General features: G+C 46.9%; 1 protein-coding gene across 3 annotated transcripts in view; it reads left to right on the top strand.

Annotated features, from left to right (window-relative positions):
• PNPLA2 (patatin like phospholipase domain containing 2) overlaps nucleotides 1–26,003 on the top strand; it is a 50,680-nt gene that overhangs the window by 3,828 nt on the left and 20,849 nt on the right. Inside the window, exons 1-3 of one of the 3 annotated variants that reach the window (XM_039535834.1) lie at nucleotides 3,097–3,127; nucleotides 25,045–25,277; nucleotides 25,554–25,619. In XM_039535834.1, coding sequence (XP_039391768.1) covers nucleotides 3,112–3,127; nucleotides 25,045–25,277; nucleotides 25,554–25,619 — 315 coding nt within the window. In that variant the 5' untranslated portion in view covers nucleotides 3,097–3,111. Of the gene's footprint in view, nucleotides 1–3,096; nucleotides 3,128–7,130; nucleotides 7,235–25,044; nucleotides 25,278–25,553; nucleotides 25,620–26,003 lie in introns of those variants that run through there. The other 2 variants (XM_039535833.1, XM_039535831.1) reach the window with 2 other exon arrangements.

The following is a 26,003-nucleotide window of genomic DNA, read 5'->3' as shown; positions in this document are numbered from 1 at the left end:
AATAACCCTAATCACATCTTTTTAAACATTCCGGATCTACTTACACATTTGGGAGTTCCAAATAAGTAGTTCTAGGTATGATCTGATTTATGATCGTACCTGGCTTAAAGCTTCTCATAGCATAACTGCTCCCTGTTCTCCTGTTTCCCGGAGAAAAACAGGCACAAAGGGGAAGTTGCGGGGTTTATTTATGTATTTATTTATTCATTTTCGGTTTTTCCCCCATTTTTTTTTTAAAGTTCTAGCCTTCCCATTGGCTCTTTTGGTCTGGTGCCCACTCAGTTTCCTTTAACTGGGGGACTTTTTTAACCCTTTACAGGTAAAGCAAGCAGAGAACAGCCACCATGAGGGACTTATAGCTGGCTGGCTGGGTGTTTTTCCTCCCCCACCCCCTTCATTTATCACAGATGCCATAGATAAAATGTCCAGGAAACTTTAGTCACTTGGTGGACTGGACTGCCAGACCTGTATAGCTAAGAAATGCCCCCATGTGCAACATGCAGCAGTATAATTGATTTTAAAATGTTATGTGTAACTAAACTGAGGAGTGTGTGTAATATATAATATGAGGCATGTTTTGTGTTTGGCTGCGAAGAATTCAGAGGTGAAGGGGTTAACAATGGCTCACAAGCATCTGCCTCTTTGTACTGAACTATCACACTCTATAGGCTGGTCTACACTAAGGGGAAAAATCGATATAAGATACGCAACTTCAGCTATGTGAATAACGTAGCTGAAGTCGAAGTATCTTATATCGATAACTTACCCGTCCTCACGGCGCGGGATCGATGTCCGGGGCTCTCCATATCGACGCCGCCACCGCCGTTCGGGGCGGTGGAGTTCCGGAATCGATAGAAGCCCGTTCGGGGATCGATATATCGCGTCTAGATGAGACGCGATATATCGATCCCTGAAAAATCGATCGCTACCCGCCGATACGGCGGGTAGTGTAGACGTAGCCTAAATCTGGGCACAATAGGAAGTGGTTCTACTCACGTTTGTCTCCCTTGAGCCCTGGATGTGAGGCCTTTTTAAAAGTTCTGTCTGTTCTGTGGGACCTGCTGTGGTTTTGGAGTGGGGGTCCTATATGCAATGGATCAGGCCAACTTATGTGGCAAGACCAAACCATGTTTTACCTACATTGGGGACCTAAAGGCCAGTGGCTCTCAACCCTTCCAGAGTACTGTACCCTTTCAGGAGTCTGATTTGTTTTGCATACCCCCAAGTTGCACCTCACTTAAAAACTGCTTGCTTACAAAATCAGACCTCAAAATACAAAAGTGTCACAGCATGGTATTACTGAAAAATGGCCGACTTTCTCTTTTTTTTTTTTTTTTTACCATAGAATTATAAAATAAATTGGAATATAAATATTGTACTGACTTGTCCATGTATAAAGCATATAAACAAGTCATTGTCTATATGAAATTTTAGTTTGTACTGACTTTGTACCCCTGGTTGAGAACCACAGTCTATAGACTGTAACTGCCTTTCTCTCAACATGACTGCTTCCACAGTGAGGACAAGCCTAGATAGAACTGCACCCTATGGGACCTTAAACACTTACTTGTTGGGAGTTTGCCAGAATGTACCTTGGATGGGGAGTATATGGGCCATCCAATTTGCAGTCTGGGACTGTAGCCTTGCTCCTTGTGCTTGTTGCTCTGGTGGAGGGGGTAGGACTTCTTTAATCTATTATTTCCCATGGAGGAATCAGTCTAGAGAGAGCTGCCACTGACAGGGACCTCCCTTGATGCAGCTGCTTCTCTGTCAGCCACAACTTTGTTCAATGGCAGAACAATTAAGCCATGTCTATACGTACAGCGCTGCAGCGGCACAGTTGTGCCAATACAGCTCTGCCGCTGCAGTGCGTGAGGTGAAGATGCTCTATGCTGACGGGAGAGAGCTCTCCCATAGGCATAACACCTCTCCCCCCCAACTCCACAAGCAGCAGAAGCTATATCAGCTGGAGAAGCTCTCCTGCCAACATAGCGTTGTGCACACAAGCTCTTAATGTTGGTGTAACTTATGTCACTCAGGGGAGTGGTTTATAAGGTACGCCGACATAGGCTGTAGGGTAGACATAGCCTTAGTTTCTACTCGGAGAATCCCATTGCCACCTACTCTGCGGGAGAACTGGTGTAAACAAGAGACTGGGTGCCAGGAACTCCTGAGTACTGTGTCTGGCTTTGACACAGATTCCCTTTGTAGCCTCAAGCAAGTCACTTATCCTGTCTATCTCTATTACTACTGTTTGTATTCTGGTAGCACCTACAGTATGTCAGGTGCTGTCCACACACAGACCCTCCCCAGAGAATTCACAGTTGGGGACTTGTATAAACTAGGATTAATATTTATTTGCCTATATCCTGGAGGGTATTGGGGAATAAGTGCTGAGGAGAGACAAGCCTAAAACCAGATCCTCAGCTGGTGTGAATCAACACAACTCCATTGAAGTCAATGAAGCTAAGTTGATTTATGCCTGCAGAGGATTCAGTACCTAGATTGAAACCCTTCTGTGTTCTGGAGGGTGGTTTGAAATCTGAGCTGAACTTGGCATCTCCAGTCTATTTCTGTAGCTGTGTGTGGAGCTCAGTAGGTAGCTGGAACCTGTCATTTCCTGTTAATGGGAGGGCAGAAAAGGCAACAGAATGCAAGGTGGCCGACTCTGGTTTGCCACTGAAGGTAAAAGAGCCATGGTGCCCAGATGGTGCATGTCCAACAGTCCCAGCACCTTACCCCTGTTGTAAACACTTGACTCTGAACTCTAGACTGTAGTTCAGGGGTTAGGCTTAGGGAGTGCGTGGACTGAATCACTAATGGGAGAGGACACAAAGATTGCAGATTCCTGCACTTGTCAGCAAAACAGCTTGTTCCAGGAAAAGCTATCAGTGGCTGCATGACAACTGCAGGAGGCTGGGTGGTAGCAGGTGCTTCAGGATACCAGTTGCTCAGGGTTCTAATGCTAATTGTGGAAACTGTCCTGTGGTGCTCTCTGGTTTTCAGATTAGAACACTAAGCCCTGTTTGTTTGCCTGCAGATATGATCTGAGGCTATGGTACATTTGTGCCTTGCCTCTGAATTCAGCCAGACCCCATCATGCTGTGTTAAATGCTGTCTGGACAGGGTGAGGTTCTTTTGTATGTTAGAGCATTTTACCTGATTTCATTCTGTCTCAAAAGCCCTGATCAAAATCAGTGGAAAGACTCCTTATGCAAGCTTCATTGGGCTTTGAGTCAAAGCCCCAAGACCCCTACAGTCAGGCTTCTGTTAGTAGCAACAGCTTCCCAGTCAGCACTTGGTCCCTGCTGCAGCATGTAACTATCATGGTCTCCGATTGCCTCCAGCTTGTCACTGGGTTGATTTCCCCATCATTCTTGAATTCGGAGCAATTTATTTGTATTATGGCTGAGCACACGTCAAGATCAGGGCCTCAGTGTGGTGGGTGCTGTACAAACATGGAACAGAATCCCTGACCAAAGACCTGCTACTTTAAACAGGGGCAAGATGCCACAGGTGAGTGAGGAACACAAGGCAAAGACAAGGGTGATAGTGGAAGGAACACAGTTGTGTATATTAGCTCTGTGTGCAAATAGCTGTAGGTAGAATGAACCACTTTCTAAAATGTAGCCATGTCTGGGTCAGAGAGGAGAAAGCTGCTGGTTTTTAAATAGTGGGGAAGTGAGATGGGGCAAACTTGGATATGAACTCTAGGGCAGAACTCTGTTCTTAGTGCCATGGACTCATTAAACTGGGGACCTTCCCAACTCTGCAGTAAAATCTCTCCTGACCCCCTTTGAGTGACCTATAACCATCTCCAATATTCCCATAGCATAGTTGATAGATCTGCCTTAGAGGGATGACTGGCAATATCAAACTCTTCTGGAATTTGAACCTGTGGTTCTAGAGAACCGTGGCATTTTAAACCTGATGCTTAGACCAGCAGATCATCCCTTCTGGCTTATGTAACCTATAATGTCCATGGACCTGTAACCATCTCCGGTATTCCTGTAACCTGCAACTGCTCTCTCCTGTAGAGAAGCATAAATAAATGCAGATTGGCTCTGCTAAATCAGCCACTTTTTCAAGGAGGAGGTGGGTTTATTGTACTCACCTGGCTACCACGAAAACACGTTATCAGTGGGAGCCTCAATGATTCACCTGAAGCATAAATCAGCTGTGACACTATCAGCAACTGCCATAAAGCATGTAAGGACATCACCAGTAATGAGAATCCTGAGCACAAGGCTGTGAGCCAACATAGAGGAGGCCACAGATTTATGAACAGGATAATATTGTTTGCTCATGACATTCTTTAAGAGGTTGTCCTTAGGTTAGAGGCTATACAAAGGTTTTATTGGTGTCATAGTTAAGACCTTTTGTCCCAGCCTTGATCTGGGACTAGGCAATGGCTATTTGATGTTCAGGTATATGCTCTCAGGTGGTAACACAACAAGCTGTCATGTGACCACAAGAAAGAACACTGCTCAACACCAGAGACCTATGTGGGGGCAGCACATTTTTCTTTCTGCTGAGGTTCACTGAGGTCAGTGAACAAAAATAACCCCTTGCTAAAAAGGACACCTAGGGAGTTTGTTCATAGAGTGCACACACAATGGCTTATCAACAGACAGCAGAGGTTACTGTGTGTGTGTAAAATGTTGGCCCAAATCCTCCGTTAATATAAATAGGCAAAGCTGCTCTGAAGTCAGAGTGACCCCATCTTACATTAGATGATGTCTGGCTGGTGAAGTGCAGATTGGGAGGCAATAGTATATGACTTTCTGTGCAATCATGGAAAGAGGGAGGGAAATGGGACAGCCTGAAGCCATTTCTGCCTGAAAAGGAGATCCCCACTCAAGGTACAGATTGCATAATGGTGGCATGTGGACAGCTTCTTAAGATACTGGGAAGAACTTGTATGGAAATCTGTAATTGTGCATGGTGCAGGGCCCCTCAAACTTTAATTAGCTGCTATGGCCTTGTTTGGAAGAACTGCCACCTTGCATCTACCTGAAAATACTCCATCGGTTGTTTCTCCCCCCCTCCTTTTTTCCTTTCCCAGCAATCAGTAGAACATTCTCCAGAATCAGAGGTGAAGCCCTGAGTCTTAAATTATGATGGTATGATGCATCCACACAGGCACCACATCTGCATGCCGTCAAATCTGTCAGTTGGCAAATGTCCTTGGCTTGCAGACTGACAGTTCCCCTCCCACCCTGGTTCCACAGGTCCCTGCACTTGCTGCACCCTCACTAGTCTCCCCAGCTGGAAAAAGATGACACCAGTGATGATAGATTATCATTACTTGCTCACCTCTAGAGAAATCCTTTTGAGATCCTGTGAGGCCTGCCTATAATATGGAAAGTCTTTTTTCTTTTGTTTGTCATCAGCCACTGCTAATGCATGTCAGGTTAGCATTTTATCTGAAGGGAAATGATAATTCTATTTCATTGACCTTTCAAAGAATTATGTCAAGACTGGGCTCCTCCAGACTGAATCAGTCCTTTTCTCCCCCAAAATCTCTTCTGAGTCTGAAAACTTTAGGCTTGTGAGCTATGTGTGTCTGTTTGTTTGTCCAGTAGCCAGTTGGACCACTTCCTCTAAATTGGGTGACTCAGCCACATTCACTTCCAAAGCACTGGGTTTGCAGATGATTGTGGTTGGGTCTTGCCTCACACCTCCTCTCCACTCAGCTCAGACTTTCTAGGCCTGACTCTCTTGCTGCCTTGCATCTTCTGTCGTTTACACACCTGCAAAGTGGGTGTAATATACCTGACCAGCATGAGTGAGTGAAGCCCTCTGATGTAGTTGCGTATTGCACAAACCCCATACCGCAGTAAGGGACCATGCGAGTGGCAAAGCAGTGGAGAATCAGGCTCTCTGTTCACATGAGCTGGCAGGGTTTGGAAACTGACAAGAATCCTACTGTCAAAGAGCACTGTCTTTGGGAGTTTCCGCACCCCCTCAGCTCACAAGAATGGAGCAAAGACAGTGGGTGGCATTATGTGTGTGCTGCTCCCCAGGCAAAATACAGCTGATTCCTGAATGCTGAGCCTGCTGACATCCTGTCACACTGGTGGCTTTTCTTCATAGCCTCTAAACTTGCCCACTTCTGTAACCTTTTGGCTCCCTCACTCTTTCAGTTGCTAAGCGTGCCTGGTGGCACAGAAGGGAGGGGAGCTGGACTGTAGCCTAGGATCTCCCAGAATCCTGGAGATTTGGGAGTGGTCCCTCTGAGCACTCTTGTCAGGCTGTCTGGCTTGTCAAGCAGTAACAAGTATATTAAAGGGGTTGGCTGATTTTTTTTTTATTTTTATTTTTTTTGTTAACTGCTTTTGTGGGTAAGCTTGATTCTGCTGGAAATTTGTTAGTCTCTAAGGTGCCATAAGTACTCCTGTTCTTTTTGTGGATACAGACTAACATGGCTGCTACTCTGAAAAGTGATTAGAATGTCCTGTGATGACCTTTCTAAGATGGCTCCTGGGAGGGAGGCATTAATCCACTAGATTAGAATTTACATGTGATGCTAAGGCCTGGCCTGGCCTGCCAAGACACCTCTTAACAAAATCAACCTGAAGATTCTCACTCCGATTTCCCAGGCAGAAGAACAAAAAGATCACGTTCAGGGCTGGTTGTGGGCATAGCCAAGAACTTGCAACATCTGTTCACAGTACTGTGCAGGCCGCATGGAACACATTTCTGTGGAAAGTGATCTCCAACTAAAATGCCTAAACAAAAAGACATTGATGTGATCCCAGCAGGGATTAATTAGGGCAGGTAACTTGCCTGGTCTAATCAGTGCCTGGAGGGGTGAGGTGTGGAAGTCTGTTGCCATTACATTTCAGGTGCAGCCTTCTGGGGCTTTGTAACTACCTGTGATCAGACTGCAGGAGGGGGGACTCCTTTAGCATTTCCTGGATCCCACTGGGATCAAACTGCAGGAGCTTCAGGCTCTTAAAGGAATGATCCCCAAACTATGAATGGAAGAGTAGGGACTTCACTGGTGTATTGGGGGGCCAATCTGAGGAGCTCTATAATTAGAAGCTCATTGCATCCTGCTGGCCACTTCCCATAGCCTACAGCTACATTACTCATCCAAGGCCAACCAGTTCAGTGGAGCAGACACCTACTGTTGTTACTGTGAAGCATATCTGCTGTGATGGAACCAGGATGAGCTGCACCAGTACACTATGCTGGTGCAGGTGTAGCTGTCCTAATGGCTTACAGTCTGGTAAGTGCCCAGTGTATAAAGCCCTGGTGAATGTGTTTTGAGCAGCCATTTTTCCAGAGCCTTGGTTGAGTGAGAAACCTTGATTATTGTTCCTTGCTGTGAAGCAGAAGGGGAAATGGATTCACACCACAAAGAGTCTCTTGGAGTTTTTGAAGACCCCTGTTCGGAAGCAGGATTTGAAGGCTGCAGCACCATTTGGAGCTTTAGCCTGGTGCAATGTCTTGGAGACTTTCTCCCCTGCCAATTATCATGGTTGAGGAGTGGGCAGAAAGTGATGAAAGATTGTAATGATTGGGGATTACTGAAGAGCTCACCCAAAGCAAGTCCAACATGACCTGCCCCAATTCACCTCTTAGTGGGGTCCCTGGATGCAGCTTATTTAGGGCTTGGCTACACAGGAAGGTTATGCTGGCATATGGTAGGGTGTGAATTTTAAACCACAATAGTTTAAACTAGTATAACTCCCTGTGCAGATGCTCTTGTTCTGAAATAAGTGTGTGTGTGGAAGAGCTACCAGTATAGTTCTACTTTCCCATGTTGACAAGCCCTAAGTCTCCTACAATACATGCATGTACAGAGAAGCCAATTCCAGGCACATTCTTGGCTCCATGAGGGCTCTGCTCTGCCTGGCAGCTCTCACTAGACTGTCGGCTGTCTGACTCCTCAGGCTTCTATCCTGTTTAACAGCCTTGTAGGAGGAGCAGAGGGTTTGCTCTTAAACAGGGCTGCATGCTATGCTTTGTGACCAGTATGCTCAGATCTCAGTTGGTTAGAAACATCAATCCTTTTTTTGTGCCCAAGAATCGGTGGCTTGTGGGCCATGGTGATAAGCTTACCTTCATCTTTGGGTATTGTTGTAACAGGACCCCAAGAGAACCTGCTATCCTTTCAGCCCTTCCTCCCCACCTCCATAAATAAATTCCATGCGGAAAGGTATTCCTCGCAAAGCTAAATGTGTCCCTGGTCTCCTCCAAGGGTGACTCAGAGCAAAATTTCTCATTATGACTTGATTGCTGTCAGTTTGCCCTGAACGACCTAATGCCGCTGGAGAAAAGTTGGCTGGTGTAAGGTTGCCCGTAATGCATATCCACATGATGGAAGGGCAAAGAGGACATAGCAAGTGGGGCCATAATGGGCACAGAGGCAGGCACTTTGCATAACATAAGGTGGCTGGCATAGAGTGCCAACTGGAAAAGCTGATCTCTTGTGCACAGAATGTGCTTGGAGCCTAACACGCTGTTCCTTAAGGGCCCTGTATTTTCATATGAGAGAGAGTGTGTGTGTGTGTGTACACACAAATTTTCTATGCTCTTTGCCGTCTTTTATCCCAAAGATAAATGATGCAGATTGTGTATTCTTAGTGTGTATGAAAACTGTAACCCCCTTGTCTCCTTCAAACATGTAGTTATCTGAAGGATACTGTCTTCTGTGTGGTGGTCCTGGTGCAGTGCTAATTAATGAGAATTGGTGCAAGCTCTTGAAGTCTATTGTTCTTATTGTGGTAGGTGCTTATCTTGGTTGGGAGGCTCTAGCAAAAGGAGACCTCTGTACATGCACATATTAAGGGATGAGTCCCTGTGCTAAAGAAATTACAGCCCCTAAAGAGACTGTTCAGACACAGGAAGCATTCCTAGCCCCTTTTTATTGAGATTAATGACTCTCCTGAGCTCACAAGAGACTCTGTAGCAGAACAAGGAATCAAACAAAAGTCTTCTCAGGCCTAGTTCAGTGCTTTAGGCACAAGTCCGTCCTTCCTATCTGGGGAATGGGAATCCTTTTTTTTTCTTTCTTTCTTTCTCTACATTCAATGGGATTTGGGTTAGGCTGCTAATCCCTGGGATAGATATATTTTTAAACCAGGACCACAGGGGCCTGGGTGGGGTGGGAGGAAGAGTGGCCAGGAAACTAACTCATTTGGTAATCGGACACAGCCAGCATGACTCCTGAGTTCGTGCTCATCCCTCATGGGCTAGTTGTTAACTCCCCAGACCCGGTCAGTACAGGGCCCCGATCTCAACAGAAGCAGTCTGGCTTTCTCCAGTCCTAGTGAGTGACAGGAAAAACCGAGGTGATAAGGGCTGATTCTCATCAGCTGACTAGGGTAGAAATGACCTTTGTCCTTGCGGCTTTCCAAGGCAGATTGCCTCCTGAGCTCTGCAGGGGTGGAGGTGGGGATGTGCTGTGTATAGTAGTTCTGCTTCCCCTGGGGTTTTGAGGCTACATCAAATCTGTCAAGTACTCAGTGGATTTTTCTGTGCTGCCGTCTGCCCCTGAAAATGGGCACAGACTGACTGCTGCTGCTTTGCATCTCTCCTGCCTTGAAATGGAAATAGAGTTCTTGCAGAAAGGCTGTCAGCTTTCACTGCAGCTTCTTGAACAGCCACACCAATGCTACAGGGCAGACACCCAGCTATGTAAATCCATGCAGCTTGGCTGACTTACACCAGTTGAGGAGCTGGGCTTAGCTTTTTGTGTGTTGGGCTTTTTCTCCCAAAGCAAGACTCCTCTGTGTCATAACCCTATTGCATTTATACCTTGGGGCGAGAGCATGTAGCTGATAGCTCCTATAGTGGAGGTGCACCAGTGTGACACAATTGTACCAGGACACCAGCTTTCACTGTACTGATATTAGCTTGTCCTGCAGACCAATCAGCTGAGCACCTGATTCTTCACTGCCTCCAACCTTAGGTAGTCACTTAACCCCATGTGAAGTGGTGTCACCCATTAGTGAGTTTGAGCGGTAGCATTTTACCTGCACCTGACACTCATTGAATGAAATGAGAAACTAGTCCAATGTTACACTTGTGGTGCAACACCATTGGTTTTAGTGGAGTTGCTCCAGATTTGTACTGCACGAGGAGTCCCGCTTTGCCCTGTGTGTGGTCATCTATGCCTGTGCAAGGCAGTAGTGAATCAGGCCATTTAACTCCCCTGGAGTAGTGTGTGTGTTTGTCTCCTGTCTTCCCGCTTCTGGCATTTACAGCATGTATGCTGTATGAGGGGCAGCAAAGAAATGAGCATTGCAGTGCACTGGGCATGCAGCTCCTGATTGATCACAGCTCCTATAGATGGCAGAAAGTTCTGATCTCTCCTTAACCCAGGAGCAGGGGTCAAAACAGAATCTTCCCTTGTGCTTACTGGGTTTCATTCTGTCCCCGCATCAGAGCGGTTCCACTGAATCCTGAAGGGTTGCCTGGAGAGAGAGGGCTGAAATTGGCTCTTTGGTATGTCTGAATAGAGAGGGTCAGTCTTATTTAAAACCTCCCCTTTCTGTGCTTTGTTTTACCATGCCAGCATCTTTCTAATGCTGCATTGCTGATCACCATATTAAGACTTACATAAGGGAATTATCTTATGATGAAAGAAAAGATGATCCAGGCTTTAATCCCAATAGCAACAAAGCAGAATGATCCTGGCTGCCAGTCTGAGCTAAGCTCTTCTCTGCCTCCCTGCTCCATAGTGGCTCCCTTATACGTGGCTTGGCATAGGCAAGTATTTCAATGCCTCATACAAAGGCAGTAGTGAGTCAGACTGCTGTCCACATGGCTTACTATTGCTGTGCAGTGCCTTGGACTCTAATGTAAAGGTTTAGATGTAAAACGTAACAAAGAATGGCAGCTCGTACAGTTCACCCGCCTGCTCCCACTAGCTCTCCCAAGTCTGTTTAGCTGAAAAAACACAACTGAATTCCTGTTAGCCCTTCGTGGTCAATATCTGTTGCCTTGCACTCTGGCAGAGTTGCCAGCTGAGTTCCATCTAAGCAAGGCAAACAGCTGTGCTTACATATGGACTATCATGCTGGGTATGCAGGGTGGGAGGTGGCAGAATGTGGGATGATTGACTTGTGAGAGCGGAGGCAAAACCCAAGGTGGCTTAAATCTATTTTTATTCACCACCTCCTCGCTCTTCGGTGGGGCAGGGAGAGGGGACAGACCTATTTCTAGTTGAGGTTTATCGCCTAATAGGAAACTGGACTACAGCTGATGGCCGCTCCTCCCGGTCTCTTAAAGGCTCCTTCTGGGCTTAGTCCTTTTTTTATAAATAAATTGTGGCCAGTGCCTCTTTGTTCAGACTGAAACAATTAAAATAACCTGTACATAATACCTATTTATTAGGAGGAAGGCTGGCCTTGTGGCTGAAGCACTGCCCTGGGACCCAGGAGATGGAAGTCCGATTGTCAGCTCTGCCATGCCCTGTGTCTTTAGGCAGGTCATGTGAAGCCAGACCTGCTAGTACTTGGCACCTATAGTCTGGGCCAGACGTTCCAGAAGGGCTCGGCATAGTCAGGAGCTGCGGGGGGACTAGTGTAGAGAGAGAACTGATGCACTGTTGGGAGAGAGTGCTATGGATGGGAGTCATTGGAAAGAGCTGGCCAGACCAGGGAAGCCCTGGTGAGAAGGCTTGTGCCCCTCGGTAAAGGAGAAGAACCAGCTCAGCCAGTGCAGGCCGAGCCCAGGAACAAGAGGGTTGATTCAGGAAGGAGGTTCCCATGAGTAGGGGCAGGACTTGTCAGCGACGGGGCCTCAGGAGCAGAACACTGCAGAGAGCCCTCTTGCAGAAGGTCTAAGTTCGTGGGCTGTGGGAGAGGAGTCGGAGCAGCCTGGAGAACTTTCAGGGGCATAGAGGCTCTGGAAGAGGGGCAGAGGAATTGAAGTGGGACTGTTTGACTCTCTGGTGGGTGGCCTGGAGACAGTACCTGGAGTGCGGCTGAGAACTGCTACATTTTAATCTGTTTTACGTTGTGGTTTTGAGAATAGTCATAATCTGAAGGATCTGCTGATAGTTGCATCTATACTAAAAAAAAAATTATGCCCAGAAGCAGGGCTAGAATTGGGTTGGTAATGTTGCTGTCCTCGACCGAGGAGATGAGTCAGTTTGATTGGTGGTAGAGAAGATAGGGAAACGCAGTCAGCTCCAGGGACTGTAGGAGAAACTGAGACAGTATTTGTCTGTCTCCCCACAGGAGGGCACCCTTGTGGGGACAAGTCTGCCATAGAGGGTAACCATACTTACTTATCTAGATAGGGGAACTGTAACAGATCCCTTGTTCCGCTCCCATTGGAAACTAGAGGGAAATGAGCCTAAAAATTCAAGGAAAAAAGCAGGCTATTATTTATGGCCTATGGCCAGGCTTTCTAGGAACCCACCTTCGCAGAACTGTTTGTACAGTGCTATATCTGAGTTCTGCACGGGCCCTCTGACGAATGAAGCATTTACCATAGGAGTAGCTGACTGTGCAACAAGGCTGACCTATAGATTGACCTTGGGGGGTCTGTATTTCCTATGTCTACAGTTCAGAAAAGCCTCCTTTCCCGTATGCTCATTGGGAACAGTCAGCCAATCACCGTCTCATTAACAGGTGCCAAAGCAATGGGGTGGGGTGTGGAAAGGGACTGAATCGATTTAAAAAAAAAAAGTCCCAAGAAACACTTTGTACTAGTATGACACTCCTTAACATGCTTGGGTTTCATGAATACCGAATGCCTGCAAAAGGTTCATGCTATTTCTAACTCCTCTGACAGGACTCTGGAAATATTATTTTAAATAGTTTATAATCTAAAGATTTATACAATTTCCAGACAGCAAACAAAATTGAAAAGGTGTAGAACACTAATGCCTGTGAGAAATCCGACACCCACCTTCTGCCCAAACAAGATACAGTACATGGTTCTGGGATGCAGGAAGCAGTCGCTGCAGAAAAGCCATGTATATTACTCGGTATCATACAATCCCTGCTCTAGAGATGGGGAAACTGAGGCAGACACAGTAAGGGATACATTGTTTTCAGGTGATCTGCTGCCTGGTCTTCACCTGCAGATGGGCCAAAAATACACATGTGGGTGCTGTGAGCACCACCCCACCCCCACATGTACAGTACACTCCAGGTGCAAACCCCTGATAATTCCACTGTTCTGCATATGCAGTTGTTAGTATAGATACAGGTGTCTGTTCTTGTGAAATGCAGGTGTAAGCATGTGCATATGCCTGGAGGAGGTTAAGGCCTGACAACCTGGCCCTCAGTGACACGTCCAAGGTCATGCAAGTATCTGTGGCAGAACCAGGATTGGAACCCAGTTTGCCCGCCTGCCACGATACCCACTGAGCCTTCCCCAGTGAATAGCCTGATGTGGGTTCTGTGATGTTCCTTCAGCATGGATGTCATCTGTGAAGCATGGCAAGAAAAAACTGAAATGTCCAAGTCTTGTCTGCACTGTTTCCGTTCCAGATTCTAAGGACCTGTGACTTGCAGTGATCGCTTGTTGGCTTTTCATGGAGTTAATTTTCTGTTCATATTGGTGGTGGGTGAAGGAATCTCTTACCTCTTTCCTTCTTGGCATGGTGCCCCTTTTCCCAGTTTGCTCAAGAGCTTTGACGTGCTCCCTTCCCCTTCTGGATTCCCTAGCTTTAACTGCTGTTAAACATTGTAAAAAGTCCAACCAAATCCACTGCTTCTCGCCCTAAGGCACCCAGGAGAAAGTGACAGCAGGAATAAAAGCAGCAGAGAGAGCCTGCAAGAGACAGCTAATGAAGGGGACTGCACCCTCCCAGTTACACTGCTGTGTGATTCCCTGGGTTACTGTATGAGAGGCAGAAATGGCTTAACCTTGGAGTTCAGAGAATGGTTCTGATACTGTCCCTGGATCCCTTGTCAATTGCAGACTTGGCTTCATTTTTTGTAGGCACAATTTTTTCCTCCCCTGAGCTATCTGTTGGGGGGCAGGCTGGTTGGGCCATGTGAGCTGTTGGTGGTACATAGTGTGAACATTGTTTTCCTGTTGATGAGTACAGGAAAGGGGAAGTGGCTTTCAAAACAAGTTTAAAAACATCACCAGCTGTGACTTCTCTTCTCTTCCTTCCCCTTCCCCCAAATCCTAACTACTGATGATATAATTAATCCTGCCTCAGCACAGGGGGCTGGGCTAGATGACCACTCAAGGACCTTTCCAGCCCTAAATTTCACTTTCACACAGAATCATAGAGTTTGGTTCTCAACTCTGTGTCCTGCTAGTATGGGTGTATCCTTGAAGGGCCCCTTAACATACATCCTGTCCCATAGGGATGTACTGAGCACATCTCTTGGGTCATCTCCTCAGCTGGCGTAAACTAGCTTAGCTCCACTTGCCTCAGCTGAGGATCTGGCCCTTGGCTCCGACCATCTCCTGGGGCAGGTGGCAGAAATCAAACTGCTCCATCAGTGGATGTTAACAGTGACAGAAAGCAAAGCAAACTATGATGATCTTCCACAAGCAGAATTTACTAACTGATCCACCCAAAGCAAATGGAACTGTTCTTTAATTTGCAGCCATGCAAGGTACTTGTAAGTGATGAACAGAGACCATTCTGGCAGTCAAGCTACCCAAGGAAAAGTTCCATAAGCCAATCTTCTCTCCCTGTGAAATTCCCATGTTGTTGATTTGCAAATCCTGTTGCTGTGAATCTTGTTTACATCTCAAGCTGGCCAGGAAATGGTTTTCCAGTCCCTGGAGAGATTGAGATTTCAAAATCTTTCCCCATCCTGAATCTGGATGAAAAGTCAATCTTAAAAATTCTCATGAACCAATCCAAAGAATTTCTAGTCGGGTCAATCAAAATGTTGTTTAATTTCACCTTCTTGTTTTTCACTTTGTTTTGAAATTTTAGGGTTTTTTTTTTTAATACTAAAATCACTTGGAACTGAAAAATGTCTTATCTCATGTCAAGATAAGATGTTTGGAAACTTTGACTCGGGAGATTCGTTGCAATTGACCCTTTCCCACCAACAGTTTTGGTTTGACAGATTAGCATTCTGATTTCTACCCGCTGCTCAAAAACCCCTCAGTTGGAAAATTCCAGATCAGCTCTGTTTAAAACATTTAAAATGGAAACATAACCATCCAGGTGACAACTGGGGAAATAGCGTGTAACGCTTACCATCAGTATTCAGAAAGCAGGTGAGTGTAACAACATGGACCCCTATGTGGAGTGAGCAGAGCACAATTCAGTTCTACATCATTTGCTTCCAGGGGAAAAGCAGGCAAACCCTCCGAAAAGTTGTTCTGAGCAGGAGAGAGAGAAGAGGAAAGTAGCAGACAGGACCTGTAATGCTTTACCAGAGCCAGGGAAGGCAATAAGGCAACTCCTGTAATTCTGGAGGATGGATCTGCTTTGGGGGCAGGGGGTGGGCAGGAGGAGGAGGAGAACATACATTCTGCTCCTTATTACGAGAGGCTAATCAGGGAAGTTGGGAATGTGAACATCTGATCAGACCCTCTGTTACGGTGTCTGTACTACAGCAGCATGTAAATGGGGCCCTGATCTTGGTTGGGACTTTGAGTGCTGTGTACACACATTTCAGGGCAGGTGCTGCCTTCCAGAGTTTACACTCTAAATAGCCAAGGCAGATCATAGTGCTTGACTAACATCCCGCTGCTCATGCCATTCCCTATGCAGAGGAGAACTCACTTGAATGCTCTTGGTGACTGTAGAGTGACTGACTGATAGCAGTTCTTCTGCAGGGGTAAAGCCAAGGGCAGCAAAATGGGTCTGAGTGCATTAGAAATGGGAAAGCTGCACCCAAACTAGCCATGTTGGTGCCTAGCACTGGTGTTGGCAGAGGTGGAGGGGCTCTGGCCTGTCCAGCACTGCCCCTGACTTCATGAAATGCCTGAATTCTATCTGAAGCCCTTAAATCTCTCTTGAGGGGCTACTATCCATTTCTTACCCCCCTGGGGATGGGTGACAGACAGAGTGTTACAGAGCCATCCATTCCTCACTCTTTAGCCTCATCCATTCTGGCTACATTGGAAACCAAGCACAGTGATGCCATAAACTTTTCCTTTACTCGTGGTTCTATCCAGCATCAAATTGCTTCTCCACCCAAGTCCTAAGTTCATGCTCCGTATGTGCCAGCTGCTATAGCTAATGAAACAGGAATGTCCCTGGCATAGAGTGGTGCTCTTTATACCGAGATGGAGCCTTTCCAAAGGGAGCCACAACTGACAGCAGGAATGGCTTTAGGCTAATGTTAAATCTCCTCTTTCATTCTCCTGGACACTCTGTTCCTATCTTTTTATTTGCAGTCATTCTTCCATTTTGTTTTTTATTCACTTAAATATTTTGCAGGTCAAATGTACTTTTCTGATTAAGAGAGCAGATGTTAATTAGGTCTGGTGACGCTTTGCTTTCTTTAGTACTGTACCATATGCCCTTGATTCAAGGTGCTGCTTTTAGGCCATTTTCAGCATTAGAACTGGAACTATCATCCCCTTTCCCCACCCCAAACCTTATTGCAGAAGTGTCGTTAGATTGTCCTTAACCCCTGGTAGTGTGCTTGGTCTCACTGGAGAGCATAGGCTTGTAGGCTCCTTTAGATCTCTGTAAAATGGCTTTCTCCTACTCTTCCATTTCCTCTTCCCCACTTCTCCTGGCAGCTTGAGGCCCAGTTCTGTTGCCCTGTGCACTGTGTTCCTTTACTCGCCCTTTGTGCTAATGTGTGAATGACCACACAATGTGCCAGGCAATGGGGACTTCTGGTACAGAGGTGGGAACCAGACTGCAGCAGCTTCACAGGTGGTGGGAGTCTACACCATGTCTAGCCATATAGTAACTTATGTGGAATCAGGTTTGGTGTAGCTAGGAACCAGACTAAGAACAATCAAACCAGCCCCACAGCTAGTACTAATTCACCCCTTTGGTAGCCTCTACACAGAGGCTAAGGTCTGAGCAGGCTTGGAGACTGAAATATGGCCTTTCCTTAGAGCTGATTCTGCCATGGTACAGGGATATTTAGGACTTCATTCTCCAGGGCTGTCAGTCTGGCACTTCTCAGGTGCTACCATGTCCTGGGATTCCAGTAGGCAGGTGCTGTTCAGGAGCATTCCAATTTGCACAGAGGACCAAATGAGGGGGGTGGTGGGGGGGAGGGGGAGTTTGTTTATAACTATAGTTGGTCAAGTTTTTTTTTTCCATTGACCTGTCTTTTTTAGTGGAAAATGACTTTCATTAGACAGACTACCTACATATGTCCATAGGCACAACTAGCAGCAGACAGAAGTGGCATACAGGTCAGGTTCTTCTATACCAAGACCTATTGAAATCCATGGGAGCCTGTAATGGAGCAACAACTCACCACTGCAGTGCCTCCTGCTGGTCATCCTGGGAATTATCTCTGTCCACTTAGGAGCACCCTCTGCAGGCCAGTGTCTCTCTTGCCACCTGCCCTGGTGTCCCTCCCAGACCCCTGTGCCCCTTCTCTTGGGGTTCTGCCCCCTGCAGTACCCCACAGTCTTGCTGGGTCTCCTCTCCCTGGGGACCTCCCCCAACCTGCTATCCCCACCTCACCTCAGTCTTTGGCTACTGCCAGTCACCATCTAGCCCCCGCTCACTGGGGCGGACTGCAGTATAATTGCCACTCATCATTGGCAAGGAGGGTTTGGACCTGCTGCCTCTACCTACCCTTAGGCTGCCCCTCTGCAACCCCAGTACCTTCTTGGCTTTAACAAGGCCTGCAGCCTGGGGGTTTTCCAGGCCAGAGCTCCTGCTAAACCCAGGGTTGTGAGTTCAATCCTTGAGGAGGCCACTTAGGGATTTGGGGCAAAAATTGGTCCTGCTAGTGAAGGCAGGGGGCTGGACTAGATGACCTTTCAAGGTCCATTCCAGTTCGAGGAGATTAGTATATCTCCCCAGCACCTCTGGCCTCTCAGCAGCCAAGCCCCTCCCTCTCAACATCCAGAGAGACACTGACTTAACTCCAGCCTAGCAGCCCTTTTATAGGGCCAGCTGCAGCCTGATTGGGGAAGCAGCCTCAGTTGGGGCCATGCCCCAATCAGCCTTTCCCCAGCCACAGCCCTCTCCAGGGCTGTTCTTAACCCCTCCAGGCAGGGGTGGGGAGACCAGCCCACTACAGAGCCTTTCCATGGGCCTCCGCCCGCCCAGTTCCCAGAAACCCAATAGGTACAGAGCCTTTCCACTGATTTCTGTTGGCATTAGATTGGGCCCAATAATGAGGCTAATGCTAAAGCACAAACATCTATTGCGGGCTAGTTGGTACCTGGGGGGTGGGGCTTCCTCCCCTCCACTCTTTCTTTGCGGTTTGGCCTTCACCAGCTCTCTCTGGTCATCCTCACTGACAGTCCCTAGCAAAACCCAAAGCAGAATTTTGTTTTGCGCTTTCCTGGAACAGCATCTCTGGTTGTCATGGGAGAATAACACCTGCCCATTTATGTTCAGATGCCTTCACAGCTGTCACCTGTCCTGTGACAATGACCACCCAAATGAATGAACCTGATCCCCTTTGGCAGGACCTCTGCACTGGCCCTGATTCTGAGAAAGCCCCTGGCTCTGGAGTTCACTCTGCCCATCTCTCCTCAAGAGGGTCTTTATTCTTCAGTGCTGTCATGCCCAAGCTTTGAGGGCAACGGCGGCTTTTAAATGAAGTAGCCTAATAGTCACTTTTCATATACTTACAACTTGCTGTATGTAAGGACTCAAAGAACAACTAGCTCACAAGGAGCAGTTGCCCTTCGTGGCTCATCTAACGTAATGTGGTGAGCTTAGTGCTGGTGAAAAGTGCGGTATTGACAGCCTTGGAGACTGTTTCTGTCCAGGGAACAAATCCAGTATAGGCAGCAGCAGTGCAAACAGCTCCCAGTGCTGCTCCATCAAGCTTTCTCAGCCCAGCTGGGGCACTGGGCTTGCTACTTTTGATCGACAGACCCTCTATCCAACTTCTTTACTTACATTGTGGTGTCAGCCCATGGCACTGGCTGCTGTGTAGGGTGACCAGATGTCTCGATTTTATAGGGACAGCCCTGATATTTGGGGCTTTGGCTTATACAGGCACCTATTACCCCCACCCCCGTCTTGATTTTTCACATTTGCTGTCCGGTCACCCTACTGCTGTGGGAGGGCATAAGAACCATTTATCAAATGGTCGGGTAATTGATGTGACTAGTAATAAGCCTCTGGCTATGCAAGCTGCAATAAGAGTAATCCAATGTCATGCTTCTGCTTTTTAGCTGTTTCTTGTGGCATTCTGGAAGCTTCTCCTCCCCCTCGACCTCTGTACAGCATTGCACAATTAGTCTTGCATGGCGTGCTAAGACCCCTGCCTTTGCAGGCTTAGGTGCTGGCCTTTGCCAAAGGCAGGATACCAGGCTAGATGAACCCACTGGCCTGATCATGATACACTTTTTTTTTTTTTAATACACTGATGCTCTTCGTCTAAATGACTGAAGGAAACAACAAAACAAGGGAGAACTAAAGTGCTCCTCTGAGGATAGGACATGAAGCAATGGATTTAAATTGCAGCAAGGGTGGTTTAGGTTGGACATTGGGGGGGGAAAAACTTTCTAGCTGTCAGGGTGGTTAAGCACTGGAATAAATTGCCTAGGGAGGTTGTGGAATCTCCATCACTGGAGATTTTTAAGAGCAGGTTGGATGAACACCTGTCAGGGATGGTCTAGATAATACTTAGTCCTGCCATGAGTGCAGGGGACTGGACTAGATGACCTCTTGAGGTCCCTTCCAGTTCTATGAAAGTGAAGTCTCCAATGCGAGAGCTCAGTATGCCCATCCTACCATTGTCTGTAATAACTCAAAATAACCTAAGAAGCCCACAGCTTACTGCAGTTTCACCTCAGTACTTAGGCACTGAATAGCGTTAAAGGAGGCAGGAGAAGTCCCCAAAGATGATGTCCACTCTCAGTCCCGCAGGGCTCCAGTTCACTATATCTTTGCACCTCATACTCCTTGTATCTGAGGTTTTAAGGCTTCTGCTTTTTAAAGATTTCTGCTGTGCCCTGTTTGAGAAGCGGGGGAAGGGATTGGTAGGGGAGGGAAAGGATTTCTAGCCTCTTCTCATCAGTGTTGCCTCATTCCCCATCTTCCTCATTTTACCTCCTGCCCTCTTCCTTCCATGTCACACCAGGCCCTATTTTACAAATATCTGGGGGAGGGAGGGAGGAACGGGGGGGCATAGGTGGATGCTCAGATCTGAGGAGCACATATCTCAGCTTAACCTAGCATTTGCTGCTCAATCTCTGCTTTAAAAAAAAAAAATCCCACCCAGATGTTTTGCTAATCAATAACTGGCTAAAATACCAACAATATTTGCGCTAACTGTGCGTATGTTCTCTCTGAGCCAGCAAACTGAAGCGCTGGCTCTAAGAACTCTTCTGGTCAGTAAACATCTCTTGTTGCGTAATCCTCCCTATGTGGGTCTTTAACACTGTGCCCCTCTCGTTCCCTGCGCAGGCATTCAAATCAAGAGTGCAGGAAGCACAGCAAGGGAGCTTGGTGTTCCCGGCTCAACCCATAGTTTCCCCAACATGCACATCCCAGAATTGACCCAGTTTCACATGGGGGCTGGATGGCCTTGTGATTAAGGCACTGGAATGGAACTTGGGAGATTTGGGTTCATCTCAGCTCTGCCATAGATTTCTTGCGTGATGTTGGGCAAGTCACTTAACCACTGTTTTTTTTCCCCCATCAGTAAAATAGGCCTAATATACCTGTCCCTTACAGGAGTATCTGGGGCACTTGGATACTATGGTGATGTTTATGTTATAATAACCTAACCTAGAAGGTCATCGGTATTCTGTTTAGGATTGTATGCCGTGGTTTTCAACAGGGGTCCGAGGCCCCCTGGGGGGCCATGAGCAGGTTTCAGTGGCTCTCCCAAAATAAACCAGAAAGCAGGGCTGGCATTAGTCACCAGGGCCCAGGGAAGAAAGCCGAAGCCTGAGCCCCACTGCCTAGGGCCAAAGCTGAAGCCTGAACTCTGCCTCATGGGGATGAAGCCAAGTTAGCTTTGCAGCGCCCCTGTGGCATGGGGCCGTGGACAGTTGCCCTGCTTGCTACCCCCTAATGCTGGCCCTGGCTTTCAATCTACTGGATATGCAGAAAAACACTTTTTGTGGCACAGGTGGGCCACCAAGTTTTTATAGCATGGGAATGGGGGCTCAGAAAGAAAAAGGTTGAGCACCTCGGTATATAACACTACCCCCCTAAGGCTACCAGCTTTAGATAGGCAGGGATAGAATGGGGGTGGGGATAAGAGGAGATTGGGTGGGTGTGGCTGTTTCATACTGGACTGAGATCAGAAGTGAAGCCACTCACTGAATACTGGTCTTAGAGCGAGCAGGACAAAGGGTGGATAGTGCTGAAACCTGCTTCGTTGATGGGAGCTCAGACTGTCTGTTCTGCTCTGTTACAGCCTAACAGCTTCCAAATTTCACTTAAAGATGGGAACCTCTTTATTTATAAATTTTCAGTGACGTTAAAGGGCCTAATCCTCCACCCACTGAAGTCACTGGCAAAGGTCCTATTGACTCAATGGTATGGAATTGGCTTCCGAATGCTTTTAACCATGAAAGAGTGGTGTGTATATGTGCTAACTGGCTTTTCATTTCCTGGTTTCAATGGGAAATGTCACAATACCTCAGGGCTCTGATGATGTGATTGCTTGTTGCTTATTAGCAAATTGTAATCCTTTTTATTCCATGCCAAATGTATCCCTCCTGCAGCTGGAGAGGGGGGTGGCACTGGATTTTGAGCTGATTTTTAACTTGGTCTCTGCCTTCCTCCTCTTCAAATCGAACAAACAGTTCCTGAATGAAGCTGAAGGTCTATTTTATGAGAGTCCTTCACCCCCTCCCCCACAACATAAAGCTTCATTCTTGATTTTTGTCCCCTCTCCCTCTGTCTCTGAGAGTACCTCTTATTCTGCAGGTAAGGCAAAGGCTCTTGTTTCCCAGCTCTGCTAGAAGAGGCTTGTAGGGGTGGCAGTTTGTGCATGCAAACAGCAGCACTGCAGCCTGGTTTTTGGTTTGGCTCAGGCTGGTATCTATGCCCGCTTTGCCTCTGTTCCCATCACTCTCTCTCTCTTTTAGCAGAGCTTTGGTGCTCCTCCCAAACAGGGTTGCTTGAGGCAGCTCCGCAGAATCAGCTGCTCCTTCCTTCCTTCTTGCAGGGAGATGGCTGCATCCCTCTCCAGTGCCAACTAGGTCACTGCTACAGTTGAAGCAGGCTGCCTAATCCCTGCTTCCCATTGGGTCCTTCTCCAGAGCAGCTCAAGTTAGGTGGGGTGGAACCGCTCCGCAGGGAAAGTGTCACTAGGTCACGCTGTCAGACTGTAACAGCGCTCAGCAAATCAGATCCTAGACCATGGCTCCTTCCCCAGCTGAACCTTTTCTAAATGTTCCCTTCTAGGCTTGGAACTATGGAAGGATTTTAATCACAACTCCCGCTCCTCTAGTAAAAGTAGAGGGAGACCAGTCCCTGGCTTGACTGAGCAGTGCTCCCCACCTCACCCCACAACTTCTGTGGGGAGCACCTCTCCTTCTGTTTCAGTCTAATTTAGCCACTGGTTTAATGTCTCTGCTAGAGCAGTGCCCTGCAAACTGGGATATGGAGCCTTTCCTTTCTAGACCCCTCGTTTAAGTCCAACCTAGGGTCATTAGTGTCTGTTTCCTTGCTTTCCTGGTGATATGGGTTGATGGTCACATACGAGGTCTTGGTGGCCAGCTGACCTCTGGCCCTCTGGAGAGGCTGAATCTCCAATCTGTGGAAGTGGGAGCAAGGTGAGGTGGTAAATCTAGAGAGGTGGGGTCTGAGAAGAGTTCTGGGAGCAAGGGCTTACTGTGTATGAATCCCAGCTTTGCCATGAGCATGCGCTTGTGTGCACTCTCTCTTTCTCCAATGTCTTAGGCAATCACTTGGCCCAAAACTTTTCCTAAAGCTGTGCTAATTTTAGGTGCCTCAGTCATTTAGGTGCCTGACCTGAAAGCCCTAGGACTTGATCTACAGAAGTGCAGAACACATGCACTCTGAAAATTAATAATATAATAATAATTGGAGCTATACCAATCTCCTAGAACTTGAAGGGACCTTGAAAGGTCATTGAGTCCAGCCCCCTGCCTTCACTAGCAGGACCACTTTTTATTTTTTATTTTTATTTTTTTTTGCCTCAGATCCCTAAGTGGCCCCCTCAAGGATTGAACTCACAACCCTGGGTTTAGCAGGCTAATGCTCAAACCACTGAGCTATCCCTCTCCCTAAAATTGAGGCTTGAGTGTCTCTGGTTGGGCACCTAAATAACTGAGGTATACAAGTTTAAAAGACCTATTGTTTTGGAAAGTGGTGGCCTATACCTCCCTGCCTCAGTTTTCCCATCTGAGATGTGGGTGGTGCTCACAGAGTTGTGAGGATAATTAATGGTTAGAAAGCACTCGCTGTTTCTATTAGTAGCAGGACAGTTCATTCCTGCGTTGTGCAGGAGGTCAGACTAGATGATCATAATGGTCCCTTCTGACCTTAAAGTCTGAGTCTGAGTCTAAGCTAGGAAATTTCCCTCAAAAGGCATTTCCTTGTAGGTCTATCCATGGGCATAAGCAGGGGTGGCCCAGGTGCTGGCTTCAATAAAGATGCACCTGCCAGACCTACATTTGGCTAGTAAAGGGCCATACTGGAAAACTGAGAGGCTAGGTAAACTGTGGAGCTTATCCCCACATGTCAGGCTAATAGAAACAAGAAGAATGAGAGAGCTCAGTGGTTTGAGCATTGGCCTGCTAAACTCAAGGTTGTGAGTTCAATCCTTGAGGGGGCCATTTAGGGATTATGGGGCAAAAATTGGTTGGATGATTTAATTGGGGATTGGTCCTGCTTTAAGTAGGGGGTTGGACTTAGATGATCTCTTGAGGTCCCTTCTAACCCTGATAGTCTATGAAAAATAAGGGGAATTTGCCCCCCATCTGGGGCAGGGGAATGTGATAGGAAATACAGTTAACTGAGGTGACATTTGTATAACACTGATCCTATCCCCAGGACTTGGCTTGTCAGATGCCAGTTAACAAGCCACAAGTAGAGCTGGTCTAGAATTTTTTGCCCATGATTTGTTTTAAAGAGAAAATTAAAGTTTCAAATTGAAACCTCCCATAGAATTTCCATTTTTGACTAAACTAACCCCTTTCCCACCCAGTTGGGGGGTGTGTGTGAAGAAAATGTTTCAGGTTGATTTCACCTGAATAGGAACATTTCAGTTTGAACTGAACCAAGCTGTTTCCCATGATGCACTGCAACTTCCCCTCTGACCAAGTCACATGGTACATCATGGGAGATATAGTGCAGCCAAGGATCCTAGTCAGTAAGGGAGAAAGGGACACCAGAATTACCAATTCTGTAAGGCACAACTGCCTCTTACATGGATGCTGTGTCAAACTGACTTGGAATGTTTTGATACTTCCAAAATAAAACTTTGTAAAGAAACTTTTCTTTCCATTAAAAATAACCGTGATTTCCAATTTTTGTCCCAATTGGGAATGAAAACAAGTGTTGAAATATCAACTTCCCACAGGACTGAAATGCCAAATTTCACTTTGCTCTACCTGCAGGAATGTATGGGATGGCAGTAAAGTTGGGCCAGTAGGGATGATGGAGGGGATGGATGAGGAGGGTCTGATCATATCTGTGTGTTGTCTTAAGGACTGGCCTCTTGGGTTGACTCAGTCTGTGCTATGGGGATAATGCACCGGTGCAACCAGGCAGTGCAGTATATAGAGGTGGGGTGGGATGGAAATATTTCTAATCTCAAGGCAGATCACCTGATGCTCTGAAGAATGAGACTCATTCACCTCTATCTTAAGCTGCATAATTACAGATGTTGTTAATGGTCATAAAACTAACTGATCTGGCTCCAGTATCTGTCTCAGTGACTCCCATCACACAAGGTGACTGTCCACTGTGCGAGGTTTTTCCTTTCCCTGGTTCTAAGTCTACCCGCCTCGAGTTTCATGGTGCATCTTTTAACTCTTTGCTGTCTGTCTTGGTTGTAGGTGAGGCAGGCGCTAATATTATTCAGGTCTCAAAAGAAGCCCGGAAGAGGTTCCTGGGCCCTTTACACCCATCCTTCAACTTGGTGAAAATCATCCGCAGCTGCCTGTACAAGACCCTGCCGGACAATGGGCATGAAGTGGCTAGAGGACGCCTGGGCATCTCGTTGACGCGGGTCTCTGATGGAGAGAATGTGATACTGTCGGAGTTCAATTCCAAAGAGGAGCTGATTCAGGTGAGTGGGGAAATTATCACCTGAACGGTGGAATGGGGATGTCTGCAGGCTCCCTCCTCTGTCGGAGAATTGCTGAGGGGTTGGTCTTTGTTCCAAAATTCTGTCACGTTAGAGCATAACCACAGCCAAGACACTCTGAACAGGTTGCTGGTGGTTGATAGACCATCTCTCTTCCGGTAATCCAGCAGGTGGCTGAGCCACTAGAAGAACTGAGCCTGGCTTTTTTTACAAAAATATTTCCTATCTCTTATGCTGGGTTTGTGCTCTCTCTTTCAGGCCTGTGTTTGCAGCACCTTCATCCCTGTGTACTGTGGGTTGATCCCGCCAAGCCTGCAGGGAGTGGTAAGTAATCCTCATAACATTCCCCTTGTGTGGAGTTGTGTGCAAAACAGTGAGACACCTAGAAATAGCCGTGACAGATCATGCTGATAGTCCATCTAGTCCTGAGTCCAGCAGTGTCTGGTAACATACTTAAAAGAGTTGCAAGTAACTCTGAGATCAATTATTTATGGAATACCTTGCCCATAATGGAAGCTGCTTCCTAACCCCATCAGTGAGTGACTGGCTTATGCCCTGAAGCCTGAAGGTTTGTATTCCTTAGATATGTTTTTAGTCCTACCTACGGCTGGCTGATAATGTTCCATCAGTCCTTTTTTCAAAGGGTTTTTGACAAAACAAAACTTTTCACAAAGTATTTTCTTGCCTTGAAAACAAACTTCCACTGAA

The sequence above is a fragment of the Mauremys reevesii genome, linkage group 4 (assembly GCF_016161935.1).
Source record: "Mauremys reevesii isolate NIE-2019 linkage group 4, ASM1616193v1, whole genome shotgun sequence".
NCBI lineage: Eukaryota > Metazoa > Chordata > Testudines > Geoemydidae > Mauremys > Mauremys reevesii.
The sequence above is the reverse complement of the archived record's forward strand: the minus strand, read 5'-3'. Positions and strand labels throughout refer to the sequence as shown.